Raw genomic sequence first — 21,082 nt, 5'->3', positions numbered from 1 at the left:
TCTCTAAAATTAGATGATCAAAATCCTTTTAAATTTGCGGCGTTATTTTCCAGGGATTCGAAATTGATAATTTCGATAAAGTTGTCAAAAGCTTACTTCAAGAAGGATTCCGGCTCTGTCCCAGTTATAAGAATTTAAACGGAACTCCCATTAAAGGGATTATTGGTTTGGATCTTCTGAGTAAATTAAATAATCTTAGATTAGTTGAGTGTCTTAATGGCAACGCATGGCGACATAGAAATTTCATAATTCCGTTTGGCGAGAGCCAACATTTTTTGAATAAAGATTTGAATAAGGTAGAGTTGCCTCCCTTTAATAGCGTTGTGAAATCCCTTCCTCAATGCAACAGCTATTTAATCAATTCTGCTCTAAATCCGACACTCTCTTATGAGGACGGATTGAAGCCTTTCTTCTCTGAATCCGCAGTTGAACGAGGGGTAGAGACGTTGCTCACTCTCGACTCATTAGGGATCGATGAAGAGTTTAAGTTATCAGCCGTGGACAAAGAGAAGATAGAGGAGTTTAAAAACTCCATCATATGGGAAGAGGGGAAATATTATGTAAATTTACCGTGGCATCATGATAAACTCCCACAGGTAAAAAGTAACTTTGTGCCTTCCTTAAAGGTAATGGAAAGAGTAGCAGAGTTCTTAGAAAGGAAGGGAATGTATACCTCCAAATGTTTGAGGATTATGAGGAATGTGAAATAGTGGAGCAGTTTTTTGTCCCGCCTGGGAAGTATTAAGATTATATTTGGGTTCCACATAGACCTGTTATTAAGGAGGGAACTGGAGTGACGACAAAAATTTGTCCTGTATGTAACTGCTCCCTGAAATGTCGAGAGGAGACTTCAATTAATGACGTTGCCTACATGGACGTGAACTTAACTGGTAAATCATTGAATTTATTGCTGGGATTCAGTAAAAACGAATATATCCTTCTAGGTGATATAAGGAAGGCCTTTTTACAAATTCACCTTAAATCGGAAGAGGATAAAAACAGATTTTGTTTATTCCTTAAAAAGGGTGACAAATTATGTACTTACAGGTACAAAACAATTATATTTGGGTTCAATGCTAGCCCCTTCATTCTGAACTTCATTTTGAAATTCCATGCGGAAAAATATGCAAAGGATGCAGCATCGCATACTACTTCCAACAATTTTTATGTGGATAATTTTGTAATCACCAGTTGTGATGGAGAGGCCCTTCTTGCTATTTATAACAATGTTCGTAGCAGATTGTTAGAGGCAGGCTTTGATTTGCGATCCTGCAATTCTAACTGTTCTAAGATACAAGATAAAATGTTGGAGGATGAAACTATTTCTTCTCTCTTCCCAGCCTTTGAGAAGGTATTGGGATACCTATATGATCCTATTCAGGATACGTTCAAACTTTCTTCCACTTTAGTGGACCCTGAGGTCAATACAAAACAGGAGATTCTTTCGCAAATATCAGGAGTATATGACCCTTTATCTATGCTTCTCCCCGTCACGATACAGGGGAAGATCATTGTCAGCTCGATCTGGAAAAGCAAGTTATCATGGGATGAGTGGATACCCGAAGAGCTCAATAAGCTGTGGCAAACCCATACTAAGGATCTAAATGACTTGGGGAAGTTTGAATTCCTCAGGCGTGTATCGTCAGAAAATCAGTTTGTCAAATTTATCTGTTTCTGTGACGCGTCGAAAAACGCGTATGGATTCATCCTGTATGCGAAACAGGGAGCAAATTGTTCTCTGTTGTTCGCAAAGGCCAGAGTGGCGCCAATTAAAGGGAAGTCCCTCCTCACTTTGGAACTATTGGCTATTTTTTTAGCCCTTAAGGTAACCGCTCAGGTTTTGGGTGCTCTGGGACCCCTTAACATTGATAATTTTTTCCTGATATCTGATTCCCAGGTTGCACTCTCAGGGCTCTACATTGCGAGTGAAACAATCGCATTTGCAAATGATTTTTCAAAGTGGCGAATAGAAATAATGGAACGCTTATCTTTTGGCGATTGTATTTCTTTCACTGACAATTTTCCAAAGCTCACTACTGAATGAAAAATATCTTTTCAACTTTTTTTTTTTAATAAAACGAACAAAGTAAAATTATTTAAAAAATAAAAGTTTAATAGAGCAATATACTCTTTTTTCTTTTTTTTTTTAATGAAGGTTGTTAAAAAACATCCGAAGAAATTAGAATCATTATTAGAATACCTTCAAGTATCAACATAAAATTTGTTGTATATTTAGAATTACACTTAATAAAAAATACAAAAAACACCCAACTTTATTATGTACATAATCGTCACAGAACGAAGATGTCATATTCCAAAAATCACGTGGGCTTGGCTAGTAACTTTTCTATTTGGCTAGTAAACGAAAATATTTAGTTGTCAAACGTCAACTAAAGATAAATTTGTCGATAGAGTCCTGACTCTCGTGGGTCCTGAATGGTAAAGGATCTAAGAAAAATATATTTATTGAAAACAGGATCGCAGAGATCAAAAAATTTTCAGAAGATATTAATATTAAATTTGGCATTCTACCGAAATTAAAATATGTTTCTTCGTCGGAAAATCTGGCAGATCTTCTAACTAGAGGTATCAACACTTTTGAATTTTCCCAGTTATTCAATTTCTGGATGTATGGCCCGGAATGGCTCAATAGAGATGGCATTGATTGGCCAATCTCACTCTTACCTTGTTTAAACGAAACTAATAAAAAAAAATTGTATCATGTTTGTACTCTCAGGAGACACATCCTTCTGAAAATACCTTCCCGTTGGATATTACAAGGTATTGCAGCTTATCTAAGGCAATCAGCGTCTTAGAAAAAGTGTTGAAATTTTATGATTTGTTACGTCACCATGATGCTAACAATTTTAATAGGGCCAAATTATTGCTATTTGCTAACATGCAAATGGAGGCCTTCTCTCATGAACTAGGTTACTTGAAACAACCTTCCGGTAATGTGCCTCTCCCTAGGGTAACTGCCTTAGGGTTATTCCTTGATAAAAATGGGTTAATTAGAACCAGAGGCAGGATACAGAATTCTGATATTCTGCCCTTCGAGGTCAAGTTTCCCCTTTTGTTGGGAAAAAATCATTATTTAACAAAACTGGCGATTAAGGAAGCTCATCTTAACTGTTGCCACATGGGGGTTGATTCAACCTTTTTAGTAAGTTAAGGTTGTCTGGGGTTTGGATCCCTCAGGGGAGACAAGCCGTAAAAGCCTTTGTGCATACTTGCACTGTATGTAAAAAAATAAATGCTCTGCCTTGTAAGGCACGTGCAGGATCACTATTGCCTGCTCATAGGGTGAACTTTGTTTGGCCATTTAAACAAGTCAGTGTGGATTTCATCGGTCAATTTTCCATAAAAGTTAGAAGTTAAAATGTACATATTACTCTTTACATGCATGAGTTTACGTGCAATTCACTTAGAATTATTGCCGGACATGAGCACCCGCTTTTTCATGCTGGCCTTCATTAGGTTTACCAATTTATTTGGTATCCCTATGCATGTATATTGTGATAACATGAAATCTTTTGTTGCATCCAGAATATTGTTATCGAACATGCTCGAGTCGGATGAGCTGAAGGAACAACTTAAATCCATTCACATTGTTCATCAAACAATTCCCCTTTACTCTGCCTGGCAAGGGGGAGCCTGGGAGAGACTTATTAAAATAGTCAATCATTGTTTGAGGAAACTGTTGGGCAGAAGAAAATTGGATTATTTTGAATTTCTGACTGCACTTTCTGATGTGCAAAAGGTAATAAATGACAGACCCCTCACTTATATTGTTTCTGCCGACAAAGACTTTAGTATTTTAATTCCGAATGATTTTCTTCAAACAGGATATCAACATCATTTGCTTATTAATAATTATGATGCTGAATTATGTCCTGACCTCCAAAATAGGACTGCCTTGTTTCATTCCCTTGAAATGAGGAATAAATTTGTTGAAAAATTCAATCGTATCTGGCATAATAATTACCTCTTGTCATTAAGAGAAGTTGATGCCAAAATTGGGAGCAATTGTGCCTCCAAGTTATCTGTTGGAGAAATAGTACTTATTAAGACTCCCAACAAAACCAAACAATTTTGGAATCTTGGTAAAATAATTAAATTAATTACTGGAAGCGACAATAATGTTCGTTCCGCGGTTGTTCTTAGGGATGGGTGCGAACAGGTCCATTCCTTAAAAAATCTTGTGCCTTTGGAAATTAAGGGTAATGATGATATTGTATCAACTGAGTTTATAGAAGAAGGAGGTCCCCTTTTCTGTCCAACCTGTTCTGTTCCGAATGATGGAACATCGCCAATGGTGTGCTGCGATTCCTGTGACAGCTGGTACCATTTCAGCTGCGTGGGAGTTAATCAGCAAGATAACTTAGGGGAGTGGCTTTGTTCTAATTGTAAGGATGAAGCTCCTCAGGTCATTCTATATAGTGGAAATTAGCAAATGTCTAGATGCATGAGAATTTTGAAGTTTAAACTGAAAATTGACAACAGTGGCACACACATTAATATTAAGAAAGTTTAACTGAATTAAAGTTGTAATTATTGAATCTCAATTTGAATTGTCAACAAATCAACATATTAAAGTTAATAAATTTAACTGAATCAAAACATATTGAAATTATAAATTTGTCTGAGTTAAGACTTATGTTTATTGGATTAACTTGCTATTTGTCGTTTATCCGACTGTTTTATTAATTAACTTGTATTGGGAAAAAGTAATGATTATCCATTACTTTTTCCTCTCCTCCTTGGCAGTGTGTGAGAAATTCCATATACAACCGCCATCTTTCTTTTAGGCCGGCCACACAGCTCTAGTAGCCGGTCCATGATTGGTTGATTTTGAATGAGTCAAGTAAGTTGCTTTTTTGTATCATGCTTTTATTTTTCAGTCTAACAGAAACTCAGCATCAAGATAGACTCAACACAGTGGTTCTCTTGAGGGAGCCAAGACAATTCCTTCATGGACACCAAACAGTAGGTGAACGAAGGACACATCTCTACAAGCGGAGACAACTTATCCTATTTGAGGATGACATTCAAGAACTGTTCTGCATGTTTATTTACCAAATATTGGATCATATCTCATTTCATCTTGAGTCCCAAGGGGCTCACATTATGCCTAATTATAGGCGCCATCATTCCCGTTAAGTTTACCATGAACATTCATGGATCCTTCCAAAGGAACAACGAACTAACATTCCAACAATAGGAATTCGAACTAAAGGCTCCATGTGTATGGAAGCAAATCGGGCCACCGTTTTGCAAAAAGACTGTACCAGAACCAAAGAACCTTCATTGCTGTTACTTGTGAATAAATTTTGAGTTTGAAAGGTATGGCTTTTGTTTGCAGAATTCTTTTGCTTCTGTAGGGAGGAAATTGAGATGTGTGAGAAAGAAATTTCTCACATTATATCGAATTCATTAATACGGACTTTAGGGGCTTTTTTCATAATGTTCCTCTAAAAATTAATTTTTTTTTATTGTTACAAATTACAATGCTTTATTTATATAAAAAAGCGGTATTTTTTTAGATTAGATCTACCTCCACAATTTTCTTTTAAAGGTGTATAGGTTTTCGACTATGCTGAATACGAAAATCGTATTGAAATTTTGCAGAAATATTTATCGAGATATAAAAAGTTGTATTATGCACTGTATTCTTTGACGGCCATCTTTTTTACACGCGTGCACTGTCAGTCATAGATGAGTAGATTTGTTTATGTCGCGCGCACGCGCGTAATAAAAGATGGCCGCCAAAGAATCCAATGCATAATACAACTTTTTATATCTCGATAACTAATTATTTCTGCAAATTTTCAATGTGATTTTCGTATTCAGCATAGTCAAAAACCTTTCAAAGACGTCATTCAAAAGAAAATTGTGGAGGTGGACCTAATCTTAAAATTTACCAAAAAAGCAAAAATAAATTCTTGCGTTTTTTATTTACTACTGAGAACCATAACTTTAGTAAAGGTATTTTTTGTTTAAACAAAATAATACATTTCCACTAAGACTTAAATAAAAAAATAATTAGTTCATTATGTTCCACGATCATTATTTGATAAATACTGAAAATTTTATTAAAATTGGTTAATTTACTGATTTTTGGTGAATTTTTAAGTAAAGGGAGGGGTCAAAGTGTTTATACCCTTGGAGCGTCAGCATTCATTTTGCCCGTACCTATCAGCCTATGTCACGGTAACATCTATTGACAAAATCATCCACGCTCCCTGAAACGCTCTGCGTGCGTACAACAACAACATCGGGTCGATGCGTATTTCGCTATGGGAGCCTCAGCTGAAATTGTTGAAAATGCACGTTGTTTTACAATAGTTCACTGTACAGAGAAAGACAACTCTCTTTTACTAAGAGTCGTTCATTTTTTTTATTTTTCATCAGTTTGTTGCACATTCTTTGTATTTTGTCATATAGAGATTGAACACGCATGAAGAAAAAAGGGCATATTTAGAATTTCACTTATTTATTAAAAAAATAATTTAAAAAAAATAGAGAAAAGTGCGCTTCTAAACTATCAAAACGAAATTTCGGAAATCGTAATACTGAATTTAATTTCACATGAAAACAAAGGTCCTCATGAACATGAAAACATAGTCCTCGTATTTTTAAGATGATTATATCCAAAAATTACGAAAATCAATACGATAGAAAATTATTTATTAAAGAAAATACAATTTGAAGAAAACGATCATATTTGCTTATGTAAGACACAGGAGAGTTCAAAGTCGAGGTAATTTTCCATTTCGATTTACCTGCCAACATGTTTTTTTTTTTAATAATTCAGTAATATTCGAGTAATTTCGACTGCATAATTTGGAAGCCAACATTGTAATTTATTAGAAGTGACAACAAAAAAAAATCAGTAGGAACCATTGTTTTTATCTGAAAACTCCATTTATTGATTACAGAATTTCGTGCTGATAGTGTAGAAGCGCCAATGTTTTTTCTAATTTAAGAAAATCAAATTGTACCATTTTTAGCGATAAAATAATAATAAAATAGCACGGTCCGTAAGTTTCGGTAATCGAATGGAGTTGTCGGCCTTTGAATTTTAACACATTTTAAAACAATTTGGTCGCTCCCCTCATAAAATTTGATTTTCTTTAAAAAAAAAAAAAAACTACCTGATTCACGTTTTTGCTTCGAATATGTACAGCATAATGATTTGTATTTTATGGGGTTTTAATAAGAGTAAATTTTAAATAAGAAACGGGGAAAAAACTTACCTTTTTAAGAAAAGGTTTGATTTTTTTCTTTTTCCACATATTTTTTTTAATATAGTGTTTGGATCTTATTTCTATTGTTTTTCTTTGTCTTTAATCTCCGCTGTTGTTTTCCGTATAAAGTAATTATTCTTCAAGTTTTATTTATTTATTTATTTAGAAATAATTCCTTATTTGATAAAGAGAGAGGAGAGGGGTATTTATATCTGTTGTAAGAAACGTTCATGGTAAATAAATTAAAATAACGTCAATTGTTTGTGTAAATTTACTACAAATAATGATGTACTTTGTGTTCCAAGATTTTTCTCTTATTAGATTTTTTTTTCCTTGACTCTACAGAAAAATGAAAAAGTTAAGAAAGTTTAAATCCCGCGACAGTTGTCCGATATATGTGGACAAAAGTTTTATCGATTAAAAAACAGCTGTACGCTCTCGAGGTCGTTAGCATAAGCGAGAAAAAAAAAAAAAAAAAAAAAAAAACGCGATATCAGCATTTTCCTAGATAAAGATTTTAGGTTAAATTGCCGACTAAATCATAACACTACTTTCAAAAAAGAAAAAAAAAAAACTTTAAGAAAAGAAAGATTTAACAAAAAAAATGTTTTTCCTTCAAATCGACAATACTTTTTCATTTCTTTTTCTTTTTAGTTCTTTTCATGAACATAAATTGCGTTTAAAGGTGTCTTTGCTATAGTTTTAGGGGTTAAATAGCTTATCATATCCTGTGTTATCATGGTTTGGTCTATTTTAAGTGAGAAGAAAAAAAGGTTCACCCGACTATCGCTTACGCTCGCTATATTCTTCGCTCCACCATTTGTAGTGATAAAATAAGGCGGGAAAAGACGCGCCACCCATTCGTGGTAAACAAGAATTGGCGGTTCTACGAAATCGTAATACTGAATTTAACATTGGTATCTACGCATTCCTCGTATTTTTAAGATGATTATATCCAAAAATTACGAAAATCGATAAGGTAGGAAATTATTCATTAAAGAAAATAAAAAATAGAATTTGATGAAAACGACCATACGACACAGGAGAGTTAAAAAATAGGTAATTTTCGTTTTGATTTAAACAAGATGGCGGCAATTTCTCACCTGCTAACACAATTAAAGTTTTATGGTTTTTTTTTAATAATTCAGTAATATTCAGGTAATTTCCACTGAATAATTTGGAAGCTACCTTGTGACTTATCAAAATTGACAAAAAAAGATTCAGTTGAAACCATTGTTTTTATTTTAATCTGAAAACTCCATTTATCAACTACAAAATCTCATCCCAATTCTGTAGCAGCACCCAAGAATTAAATGAAAGCCCAATTATATCATAGAGAGTGTTGAGTTATCTGATATATTGTAAGAAATTCTGCAGAAATAAGCAAGCTTTTTATTGAACGGTTTCTCCGCCCACGAAATTATTTTAACCAATCAAATAGCCGAGAATGTTCTTGGCGCCAATATTCCCTTTTTCAAACCAGTATCCAGAAAGACGCAGAGTTGGACACACGTGGATTTCTCACTCGAATTGAGGCAGCGAAAATTACTTGTTGCTTCGAGACGTTTTAATGCCTAAACGTCAAGCAGAACTTTATCATTGCAATTACAAATGCCCTTAAGTAGGGCGAATTATAGGTTGCAGTTGCTGAAATTTCTTGAAGTCGAAAGTAGGAAGGTATCGTTAAAGGTAAATTCAGCAGAGATCGCCGATTAAAAGAAAGGTTTCACCAATCCACATTCTTACATAAAGAAAAAAAATTAAATCCAGAAAATAACAACACTTGACAAAGAACTCGAAATCACAGTATTAACATTTACTTATATGTCAAGAATATTAGTTTAAATTGTTTCAACATGAGTGTTTTCTTGTGTGCAATGTTTATAATGCAGGAACAGCAAAGTAATGAGTTATCACTCTCTCACTCACACCCACACACCACACATGCGCTCGTGCGCAAATAAACAAACGTTTATTCATTTTAATTTCCCCGCGCATTTTTCACAAAAATAAATTCTGCCAGCAACGACATAATTTCAAATACGACCACGCGCTTTTCTCACAACAACAAAAGTAAAATGAACATATTTCTGGTGGACGTAGGCAAAGACAGTACCACGTGACACCAGCAACCAATGAGAAAATTTAGAAGATTGTCTTTTTAATGCTTTTCCAAAAACCAAAAATATCAGCAGTAACAATCTTGTTTTGGGGCCGGTCCAAAAAGTATTTAAATGCATCAAACATTCTTTCTTCCCTCCTTTTTCCTTTTTCTTCTTGCTCCGACGTGACACGAGCACATGCCTCTCGTTTTCATCTCAGCGTCGCTTTCAAAGTTGTTGAAACCATAATTACACACGCTACACAGGCACCCAAAAATCACACTTATGCACACACGCACCCATTTCCGTACATTTTCTATAAGAATTAATAACAACGAACTACTTTCCTCATGGGACTTTTGAATAAGGCGAACTTCGCCAGTTAAAACACAAACCTTGAAATAAGGACATTATTTTCACAAAAGACTTTCACCTTCCAATCTTATTTAGTCAACAAAGGACATTCATCTAAGATTCTGATCATAATGATTTCTCAAGAACATTTATCTTGTTCATCTTGTTAATTTTGTTGAAAAATAAATGCGGTGCATTTTAAACGAGAAGGAGGTGCCATTTTGTTTTATTCCTTTTTTTTTTATTATTTTGTTTGGGGCAGAGAGATTTAATTTCATTTACACTTCTTCTCTCTTACAGTAAGAATTTTGTGTGAATCGCACGAGGTTTGAGATAACTGATTTTTATGGTCAGAGTGTCACACGTGGCTTGGAATTTGGGGTAATGTTTTACCCCTAATATAATATGTTTTAATGAAGAACAAAACATCTTTTCAACAATATCAATGAAAAAGGGAATTTATTTCACAGCAGGAAGTTGAAGGTAGAACTGTGGTAGAGGAAGAAGGAATAGAAAGTTCTTTTTGAGGTCTGTATCGGTCAGTCGGTATATTCCTTGTGTTGTCTCCAATTAATAGCAGTTGTCTCCAAGTGGAGGTCATCAATGCTAGGTAGAGGTGTCCGATGTTGTTCCAAAAAGTAATTCTTTAGGGAACTGATGACTCAATGCACCCTGTTAGTTGATTGGCCAGTGTGTGGCCGAACAGCTCAAGGGGAGGGGGCATTAATTCACAAGAGAAAATAGGTCTTTATGACTGTTAAAATTTAATGTGATTTATCGTGAAAGTGAAAGCTTGCATTTGTGTTCGTCTTGTAAGAACAGTAAGTCGAAATAACATTGTTTAAAATGGAGAATTTAATTTGGTGATTTAACGTCTCAAAGACAATTTCATCGACACGTATCGGACTGGAGAAATCTGAAGAGAAACTGATTTGATTTTTGTGGTATTCTCGGAGAAGCTGTTTTACGTCTAAATAGCAAGAGTTCAGCGTAAATGATGATTACTGGAATGTTTGAATTTTAGTGGTTAAATCCTTATATAGTGATGTTCTTGAAGGTTCCAGCCTGTTTGCTGTCTCTCTACACGAGGAAATGTAACATAGTTCCATTATTAATATGTGTGTGAATGTCCAAATCACAAGGTTGCATATTTGCACATTCTTCATATGTGTGTGTGTTGAAAAGGGTGATTGTTATGAAAATGTTCCTGCCAAAGATTTGTATGCGATTTGTCAACCAGGACTGAGGAGGTCTACCTTCTCCGTTTGGTGTCAGTGGCACAGGTTTAACACCGGAGTTTTCTTTCTCCTATATGGATGAACTGACCAGATCTACGGGTCCATCAGCACCGAGAGGGTTATCTCTGCATCTGGTTTCAAAGCCAATTATTTCTATGCCCCTGCATGGGTAGTTCGGATTAATGGAGTTAGTATCATAGATAATTAGTATCTGCTTTAAAGTTACAATCCTCAAAATAGGATTAAGATTGGGAGATGTGGTTATTCACATGTTTTATTATTCTCCTGTAACTTGTTTTATACTGGACGATTTAGCCATCATCCATCAGGTTATTAGGTGACTTGAAAAGCTAGTGGCGAATGCTAGCGCCCATATTGAATTGTATATAAAACATTACGCTGTACACTTTCTTATCCTATTCATTTTTATTTTGAAGAATACAAATCGATGTACTACAATCACTTGGCATATTTGTGATATCATCGACGTTGCACCTCCATCCTTCAAGTGTTAGTCAGTAGAAAAAAAGAAAGAAAATTATAGCAACAGAAAAAAGCAAATAAGTTTATAAGGGAAAACAAAAGTATAAGAAAATAAGGTTAGTAGAAAGTCAATGGAGAGGAAATTGTTCATAAAGGAAGACAAAAGTAATCTCAGATGGGATTGTTGGCCAAGGTGTGACGATGATTGGGACAAAGAAAGTCAATATGGTGGGAGTTAGTTTACGGTCACTTTTTAAAGTGACAATGAGTTTTGCAACAGTTTACCACAATTAGGAAGAGTTTCTGAATTTTTGAGATGAGGATTAGTTATTTGTACTGTTTGGATTCATCGGACTACTGTTCTCATCTTGAGTGTCATTTCCACAAAGTTTCGGTCGATGTAACCTCTGACCTTCTTTGCAAGGACCCGTGGTGCAGTAGTTAGAGTACTTGGAAAACTCAATTATAAAAATGATATTCTCCTGAAGTTTGAAAGTTCAATTCTCAGTGAGGGTGACTGAAAAATACAATTGCAAATTATTTAGGACTTCTATCTAATCATGGCTGACAGAACAAGAGCATGCTACCCTCCATGAAGTAAATAAATGGTTTCTGTGTGAAATCCTGTCCAAATTCCTGATTTTGACAGAAACATTTCCAAGTTTGGCAAAATATACCTGAAGTAGGTCAGAGGTTGCATCGACCGAAACTTTGTGAAAATGATACTGTGATTGCGATGATGATGATGATGATGATGATGATGATGATGATAACAGTTATTGTTGACATGGCTGGAAAGAGATGTAGAAGGAAGGGTTGGAGCTGCCACGACTGATGGTGATTTTTGTTGTTGGTGTTTTTTATGATCATCATTCATTTTAAAAGAATCATATGATTTTAGTTGATATTCATTTCGCCGATGTCTTTCTATTAGAATTCTTTCTAGAAAGACATCAGGTACTTATGGAAGGGACCACGTGAAGATTGCCAACATCCTTACGTGAAAGTGTTTCTGTGGAATGAATTGAATTCAAACTTGATCTGTGTCATTAATCACTTAGCCATTATTACCACACTGTAGCTGCTGCTGTTGTTTCAACCAGTGCTGTAGTAGTTATGACTGACAGGAGATGATGATGCTGATTAGTAAATTGATTGATGGCTGAAAACAGAGCTGCTTGTGGGAGTTGTTGTGAGTAAATAGCAAGTGTGGTTACTATGATGATGATGATGATGATGACGACGACGACTTGGCTGGAGTGAGATGTAGAAGAAAGAGTTAGAGTTGCTGCTGTTGCTACGTTTTCTTTTTTGTTACATAGTAATCACCACTTATCAAGGCTCGGAGGCCACTCGAGGATAAAAGTTAATGGGTGAACATTAGTTAATGAGATTATAGCATAGTAAACATAAGTAAATTGGATTACTGAGGGGGACGGTTCATCAAGAACTTGTTTACGTTGGACTTGAAGACAATCAAATTGTTGTCAGCTGGAAAGCAGGCAATCGTAAGAGAGTTTCACAGGCGTGCAGTTCTGAGAAAGAAGATTTGTTCATGGAATCTATGTTTTGGTTTAGGGACAGATAAAGAATGTGGGAAATTATTGATAGTGGTTTTAACTAGACGAGTGTATTTCATGAAGTTTTGGTGAGGGGGGGGCATACATTGAAGCTCAGACAAACACTTGTCATAAAATTAATGATAAAGCAGAGACAGGCTCGCAACGTCTCTTCTGTGTGAAAGCGGTTGCAGGGAAGAGAAAAGGGCATCCCCCACTAAGCTACAAAATCTATTTTGAACTCTGTCAAGGCAGGAGAAGATCTTTCTAGCAGTTCCTGCCCAGATGTAGCAACCGTACTCCATCATTGGCCGAACCTGGCTTTTATATAGGCAGAGAATTGCATCTGGAGTGAGATATCTACTGGAGTGGTAGAAGGATCCCACCATTTTTCCAGCGACCTTGGCAACAGATTTGATATATGTGTTCCATTTCAGATCAGGAGTAAAGATCAAGCCCAGAAGCTTGTCAAAACATGGAGCCTCACTAAGATGAGAGCCATTCATTTCAATTGATGCCAGATTGTGATCAGAGGAGATAGAATCAGAGAGAACTTGGCCATTTACAGTCTTTGATATGTTGCCATAGATGGTAGTGTCTTCAGCATAAATGTCAAGGAATGATCTAAGTATGTGTTTTGAAAGATCATTGATGTAGATCAGGAAGAGAATTGAGCCCAGGATGGCCCCCAGAGAGACTCCAGCATTAATACTGTGAGCTTCTGATTTCTGCCCATCAACCACTACTCTTATGAACCTATCAGAGAGAAATGATTTTATAATTGAGAAGACATTTCCAGCTATACTATAGCTGGATATTTTATGAAGTAGGCCTTTATGCCATACCCTATCAAAGGCCTTTGATATGTCAAGGCAATTGCCCCCAGAAAGGTAGCCATCATCAAGAGATTCAGTTATTCTATGGGATATAATTGTTAGCACATCTGCTGTAGATCTAGCAGAATGGAAACCATATTGCATGTCACTAAGTAGATTATTTTTGCTAAGGTGGTTGACTACTTCTCTATTTAACACAGATTCCAGCAACTTATTCATGATGCACAGGAGACTAATTGATCTGTACTGAGAGGAAGATGACTGATCACCAGAATTCTTAAATACAGGGCATACTGATGAGATTTTCCAGGGTGATGGGAAGCAATTCTCCTTAAGACAATGCTTAAACAGCTTTGTAAGTATAGGAGCTAGTTCTGGTTGAAGCTTTTTCAACACTATAATTGGAATGCTGTCAGGGCCAGTTGCTTTACTGAAATCAAGGTTTTTGATTAGCTTGGAAACATCATGCACAGATATTTGTATGTCGCATAGCGTGTTTTCTGATACAGGTGGAAATAAAGGGGGGTCCTTGGTCACATAGGGTAGGATTTGCTGCAAAGTTCTTGGCAAAGTGTTTGGCTTTGTCTGATGCTGACGAGATTACCTCAGGTCCATTGATGATGGTTGGGGTAGAGCACACGCTTCTGTTCAAGACCCTATTTGCTATTTGCCAAAACTGATGGGAACCAAGCCGCTGCTCAGCTACTTTGAACTTGACAGACTGAGCATACAACTCTCTCGCATTCTTTATTACTTTTTTACAGTGGTTGCTGGCAGTCCTGAAAGCAGCTTTAGTCTCAGTACATCTATTACGTTGGAAGCAATGGAAAAAGTGATTTCAGTGCGCAGTAGAAGCAGCACATTCCGGAGAGAACCACGGCTGGCTGTTAGGTTTTTGCTGGAACTTTTTCGAAGGTATGAAATGGTATATACCTACAATTAACCATTCAATCAGGTCTGATACTATAGAGGACACCTCCCTTTTAAACATGGAATGTAGAGGTAGATCTGATATAAATGTACGGGAGGTATCCCAGTCAGCCATAGAGTATCGATATAGTGTACGATGGGGATGTATGTCTGAGGACTTATTACATTTCATTCACTGAAAACTACAATTAACCATTCCGTCAGGTCTGATACTATAGAGGACACATTATTTTTAAACATGGAACACAGAGGTAGATCTGATATAAATGTATGAAAACTGTCTCAGTCAGCCATAAAGTATCAATATACAGTACAATGGAGAGGTACGTCTGAGGACATATTACATTTCATTTTTATCTTAACTGATACAACCGAGTGGTCAGAAGATTCAAGTGGTGATAGAACTGTGACTATCATCCATCATCATAGTGGTGAAATAGCACCAAGATATCTAGCAAGGATTCCTGTAGCAAAAGTTGTTATTTCTTTTTATTAGCAAAGTTAAGTTTTCTGAAAATCATTGTTCATATATATTGTGTCTGACTTTTATTATTTGGTGTCAGTTTTGTGTGAAACAAGCTATTTTGATTTGAACATTTTGTCAAAAACCAGTTATTCATGACAAGCTATGCAATATTTTATATTTTAGTTTTATGTATTTAGTGATTATATGTTTTTCGGATATCTCCCATGCACACGAGGGTGATATTTTACGCATTATACCACCATGGAAAGTATGCAGAAGGTTAAGAAAAGGCAGAAAGAAGAATAGAGAAGAAAAGATTGGATTTACATGCATTCATTTTGGGAATTTTATTTTCCTTAACCCTTTCATCCATTAAGCAGTGCAGAGCAATGGTGGGGGCCTGCACTTATTACCCATTAGGTGTCTCTATGACTCATCTTTTATCCCTTATTTGGCATGGCAGAGTTTAGTAGTCAGCCAAGGGTGAGGGAAAGGAGAGGGGATTTTCCCTGTACCTTCTTGCAGCACCCATTTTAATCAGATCTAGAATTACCACGTAAGAAACGAGTTGTTTTTTTCAAGTCTCCATCTGAAAACAATTAGAGATGTTAAAAGTTCCAGAAGATTTTCTTTTTTGTAGTGCCCCAGCACATTTTTTCCATCACCTTTGATTAAAGGGCATGAAAGGCCCTACTAATAGCAGGAATTATTTGTTCCATATATTTCAATCTTAGCAATGGTTGTGTTTTTGGTGTTTTTTTTTTTTTTTCTTTTTTTTTTTAACTCTGTAAGTCTTTTGGATAATTCGCCACTGGTGTGAGGGAGATAACTCCATTTTACTAAGAAATCCATTCAGTTTTTTTCATGGGAATTTGGGACACTAAAATTAATGCAAAACATTTAACATTACAAAAACATTAATAACAACAAAAATAAGCTGATATTTGGGCTTGATGACGAATGCCCTGGAAAAGTGACTTCTGATTAATTACAAAAATGTCCTGGAAAAGTCACGAAATATAGATGTTTAAACTGTTAACCAGACCGGTTATAAGAAAAAGACATTTTGGAAAATTAGAGACTCCTTTTAAAGAGAAAAGAAATTCCTTCTTCACTGAATCAACAAGTTTTATTGAAAAGGACTAGAAAATTCTGAGATAGACACTCTTAAAAAGGAATCCTCTTTTAAAGAAGAGAAAAGATTTATCTTTCCAGGAAACCAGAAAAAAAATGTTTAATCTGGAAAACAATTCATTCTAGAAGAGACTTATTTGAAAAAAAAAAAAAAAAATATCAGAGAGAAAACAATTGAGGAAAGATTTCGAAAAAGCGTTTATAAAAGATTTTTCATATTTAATTTTTATTGTATGTTTTCCTTTAGTCTTATTTAAGCAGATACTGTTTTCTTTTTGTTTTGTTTTTGTTTTGTCATTAGTATCGCTCAAGACGATAACTAATTCTAGAAATGTCTCTTAATTAGAAACTCCCTTTTTTTATATATATTTATCGTATTCTTTTGTAATTGTTACCTTTGGTTAGTTTTAACTTTTGCTTTGAGAAACAAAAACAACTACCTTTTATTATTTTGATAAAATTTAGATTCAATTAACTTACTTTCCGGGTTTTTATTTGCTCCTTTTTTTTATTGATGCTTTGTCTTTTCTCTTTTTTGACTTCTATTTATTGTTTCCCCAGAAAGGGAATTTGATGAACAAATCAAATTTTTATCCCTCAACATATTTATTTATAGATAAACAGCTTTTGAAAGGTGTTACGGAATGTGTTATGAGGTAGACAATATCATATACAAGGGAAATAATAACAAACAAAAGTACTAAAAAATAAATACATTAATGTCCCGAATACAATAAGAAAAAAAAAACACTTGTTGTGGGGTCGAAGATAGATAAATATACGTGAGCAATGAATAAGTAAATCTTATTTACTTTGTGTTGTGTATGTGACCCCTAAATGTACCCTGGAAGAAAAGATTACTAAGATGTTGGAAAACATGTGCCTAGAATGAGATGGGCAAAAAATTCATCCACTTTGAAAGATTAAAATCTCGTCTTAAATTGCTCACATGAGTGAAATGAGATTAAAAACTCTTGTATTAGAAATGTGCCATATAATTTATATATATATATATATATATATATATATATATATATATATATATATATATATATATATATAAAATTTTCTTCCTTTGAAGATTGTAATGCTGGGTATGGAGCAGCCAAACCAGCTGCCAACATTGTTTTGCTTTTTATCGAAACCAGCCGAGAGCTCTTTTTAGTATCCTCGTTGTTCCCTTAAGTGCAATTATCTGGATCTCTTTTGCACTTGGCTCACCAGGATTATTAGTTAGGTAGGACTTTAGGTTCTTCTCCATAAGCTGTGTGACACCTATAATAACTGGTATGATTGATATCTTCCTAACATTCCAGTTTCTTTTCATATCATACATGAGACATTGACATTTCGTCTGTTTCTCCCTTTCAGCTCTGTTCAGACCTCCATCATTAGGAACACTCACTTCAACCAAGGTTGCCACTCTCTCTGACTTATTCCATATAACTATGTCAGGTCTGACAGCAGTTTCAAGGTAGGCGGCTGTAGGGATTACATGGTCATAATGTATGGTATATAAGTCATTTCCAACTGTTCTTTCAGGTTGATGTTCCAAGAACTTGCTGTTACATTGGATGTTTCATTTTTACAGATGGTCCAGTGGAGGTACTTACATACTCTATCATGTCTTGCCGTCCCCCCAAAGAACCTTGTAACTTGATACCAGATGATTCACACTTTCCAATTCTGTGTGGCAGAATCTGCATTTGTTGTCATTACTGACACCTGCCATCTTCTTGAATGCATTGGTCATCAATCCCTGATCTTGAGCAGCCATTATAACCCTTTCTTGATCGTAAAGGGCTCCCCTCTTGAGCCAGTCCAAGGAACCTTCTTTGTCTGTGTACTCCTGAGAGAATTCCCCCAGAAAATACTTTGCACATTGATGTTCGTCTCACTCTTCAAGGTTCCTCCTTTAGGAAGGTCTCGGTATCCTTCTGCCGGCTCTTTCTTGCTATTTCTGTGGCAGGCTTGTTTAGTGTTTCAGCCTCATCTGTAAGACAGCCTTGACCAAAATGTTTGGCCAGCTGGGTGACTGATGTTGTTCTGCTGGCTCTTGTTTCTTGATGTTCATATACCATTGAAAGGGTGTGGCTCTGGGTGCTTCTCAGATACTGGCCTGTGCTCACTATACTTGCCTTATGTTAGTGGTTAATCTCTGAGAGCCCAGTGCTCGTTCTCCCCTGGGTGACTACAGAGTAGATCCAAGAGAGGTAACTCAGATATAGATCTAAAGGAAGATTAATCTGACCTAACATTCCTTTAATTAAAAAAAAATCTGAGCACTGATCTAGAAAAAGAATAAATGAAAACAAAATCCATGAAAAAAATTCATAAAATACCTATATTGTTATATTATTCATCCATTTCTCTTCTGTTTTCTTCTATTCATTAAACGTCATTTTTCCTTTGTTCAGACGGTTTCTCATATTATGCCAGCTCACTGTCCAGTTCTTACAGTTCAACAGTTTCTAAATTTCAATTTGTGCAGTTTTGTCCAATCACTTGCTTCCAAGTTTTCCCTGATCAGTCAATCTTTCTGTAATTTAGAACATTTGTTAAATTAAAAAGAACCTGAGATTTTCATAATTTTAAGACTAATGTACCTAGTATAATATTATTTATTCAAACAAAGTATTTTACTATTTTTATGGGTGCTGGTAATGGGTGATTAAGATAGGAAAAATAGAGTAAAATATCATTTACATCTTAAGCATTTAAGTTCTTTTAGTTAATCATTTATATATGCTAAAATCCCTGTATATTAGCCATCCCAACAATATGGGCAAAGTTGGACGTGTAATCGGTTTTTAATTTGGAGAGAATCCAAATGTGTTTTTTCTAAATTTCTGAAACAAAGACTAATAGTTTGTATCAGATTATTTGGACTACGGTTCTCATCTTCAGTGTTATTCTCATGTTTCAGCCAATGTAATTTCTGACCTTCTCCAGGTGTATCTTGTCAAACTCGGGAATCCTTCTGAGGAACTCAGGAATCTGCACAGAATTTCAAATGGAATCCTTTATTTAATCTATGGAGGTAGCATGCTCTTGTTCTCTCAACCATGACCAGGTAGAGACCTTAAGTAATTTGCAATTGTATTCTTAGTATCGCTCACACTCAGGATTGAACTTTCAGCCTCCAGAAGAGTATCACTTCGATCTGAATTTTGCGAGTTCAACAGTAAGATTCCCTACGTGTGACAAGATACACTTGAAGAAGGTCGAGGGTTATTATTGTGAGAACAACAAGATGAGAATGGTGGTCCAAAGAATCCAAATGATGCATAATGTGTTCATTAATGTTTTTCTTCTTTTTCTTATTCTATTATTCAACATTCAATATGGCATAATCCCGTTGACACACCGATTCCTGCTGGATCACTGAAGTTAAGCAAAATTGAACCTAATCAGTCTTAAATGGGTTTCAATTTGGGACTTCCAGGTGCTGTATGTGCTCTCCGCTTATCTTGGCATTGTTTCCAGTTGTCTTGGACTTCTCCTTGCACTTGGACTCAAACAGTGCCTATTTAGGAGAGGTGTGTGGTTGGTAATCGTGCAACACTTGCCTCACAATTACATGTGCAGATGCCCCTACAGGGGGTACCTTTGTCTTTGAAGACTGAACGGAGGCATCGATTCTACATTCACGTTTTTACGTATTGTAAACATCTCATTTAAACAATCACATTTCTAAGACATAACTGTCGACTACAGGGTAGAATGATAAAATTGTTGCCCTAGAAAAGCCGACATGATTCCATTTCCGTTTGATGAAAAAGCAGTTTTCTTTTTTTGTTGCAGACCATCTACTAGTTGGCCAGTTGTATAAAAATCCCAAGAGCGATAAAAGCCTTCTATTATGTCTGAAAGTGATACAATGTTCAATAAGCGAGATTGGAGATGCGTCGCTGTACAACTCATACTCTCTACTGATCGAAGTTATGACAACAGGACCATTTCCAGCACTTTCAAAATGCATTACTGGATTGCTATGAACAACAAGGGTGATGAAAACAAAGTTTCCGGCAACAGTTATGGATTTTGGTGTGGTTTCAGGGGGTGGGGGACTGTAAGAGTTAAATACAGCGGGATATTGTACCCTTCCGGTTCGTTGTGAGCTTAATACAAAATTACAAATAGCTGTACCCGTGTGTTTCGTATTATAGAAATCAGGGGAAGTTACTCTGATTGCCCTACTATCAAGAGAAGATCACTCTGGTTGCCTCCTATTGTCAGGGTCGGATAACTCCTATACCTATACAGGCCACATCATGCCACCTCATGTCTTCGAAGTCAGCTCAAAAGTCAACACCAAAGTGTACCTGGGTATACTAAAAAGTGTGATGACCTCTGGCGCAATCAGGTGGCCAGCAGGACTCGGCGCCGGCTCACAAGTCAAAAGAGACCCAGGCTTGGCTTTCAGAAGGAGTGCTATGACTTTGTACCCTTGTCTCATTGGCCTCTTGTCTCCCCTAATCTGAACCCACTGGACTACTTCGTTTAGTCATATGTCGAGAACATGACCAACATGACCTCCCACAACACCAAAGCCAGCCTGATCGCCACCATTTGCCAATGTTGCAGGACTACGTGTGTCGATGTTAGTCCTGCAAATCAAAAATATAAAAATAAAAATATGTGTGTAAAATGGAGTTGGACAAAGATGACAGAGGTGGAGAATAAATTTTATACAAAATTTATTTTTTTTAAATCGTAAATAAGTGAAAAGA

The 21,082-nt window shown here is 35.8% G+C and overlaps 1 protein-coding gene across 3 annotated transcripts in view; it reads right to left on the bottom strand.

The window, feature by feature from the left end:
- The window catches only part of LOC145303550 (uncharacterized), a 553,816-nt gene that overhangs the window by 511,627 nt on the left and 21,107 nt on the right, over positions 1–21,082 (bottom strand). Inside the window, exon 2 of one of the 3 annotated variants that reach the window (XM_080145052.1) lies at positions 18,692–18,888. The exons of 1 other annotated variant lie outside the window; for it this stretch is intronic. Coding sequence is in view for 1 of the 2 variants with exons in the window: in XM_080145049.1 (XP_080001175.1) it covers positions 7,257–7,295 (39 nt within the window). In the remaining variant the exon portion in view is untranslated. Of the gene's footprint in view, positions 1–7,256; positions 7,611–18,691; positions 18,889–21,082 lie in introns of those variants that run through there. One more of the 3 variants, XM_080145049.1, reaches the window with a different exon arrangement.

This window comes from Euprymna scolopes, chromosome 19, assembly GCF_053919585.1.
Source record: "Euprymna scolopes isolate OS-2025 chromosome 19, ASM5391958v1, whole genome shotgun sequence".
In the NCBI taxonomy this organism is placed as follows: domain Eukaryota; kingdom Metazoa; phylum Mollusca; class Cephalopoda; order Sepiida; family Sepiolidae; genus Euprymna; species Euprymna scolopes.
This window is presented reverse-complemented; position numbering and strand designations above follow the sequence as displayed.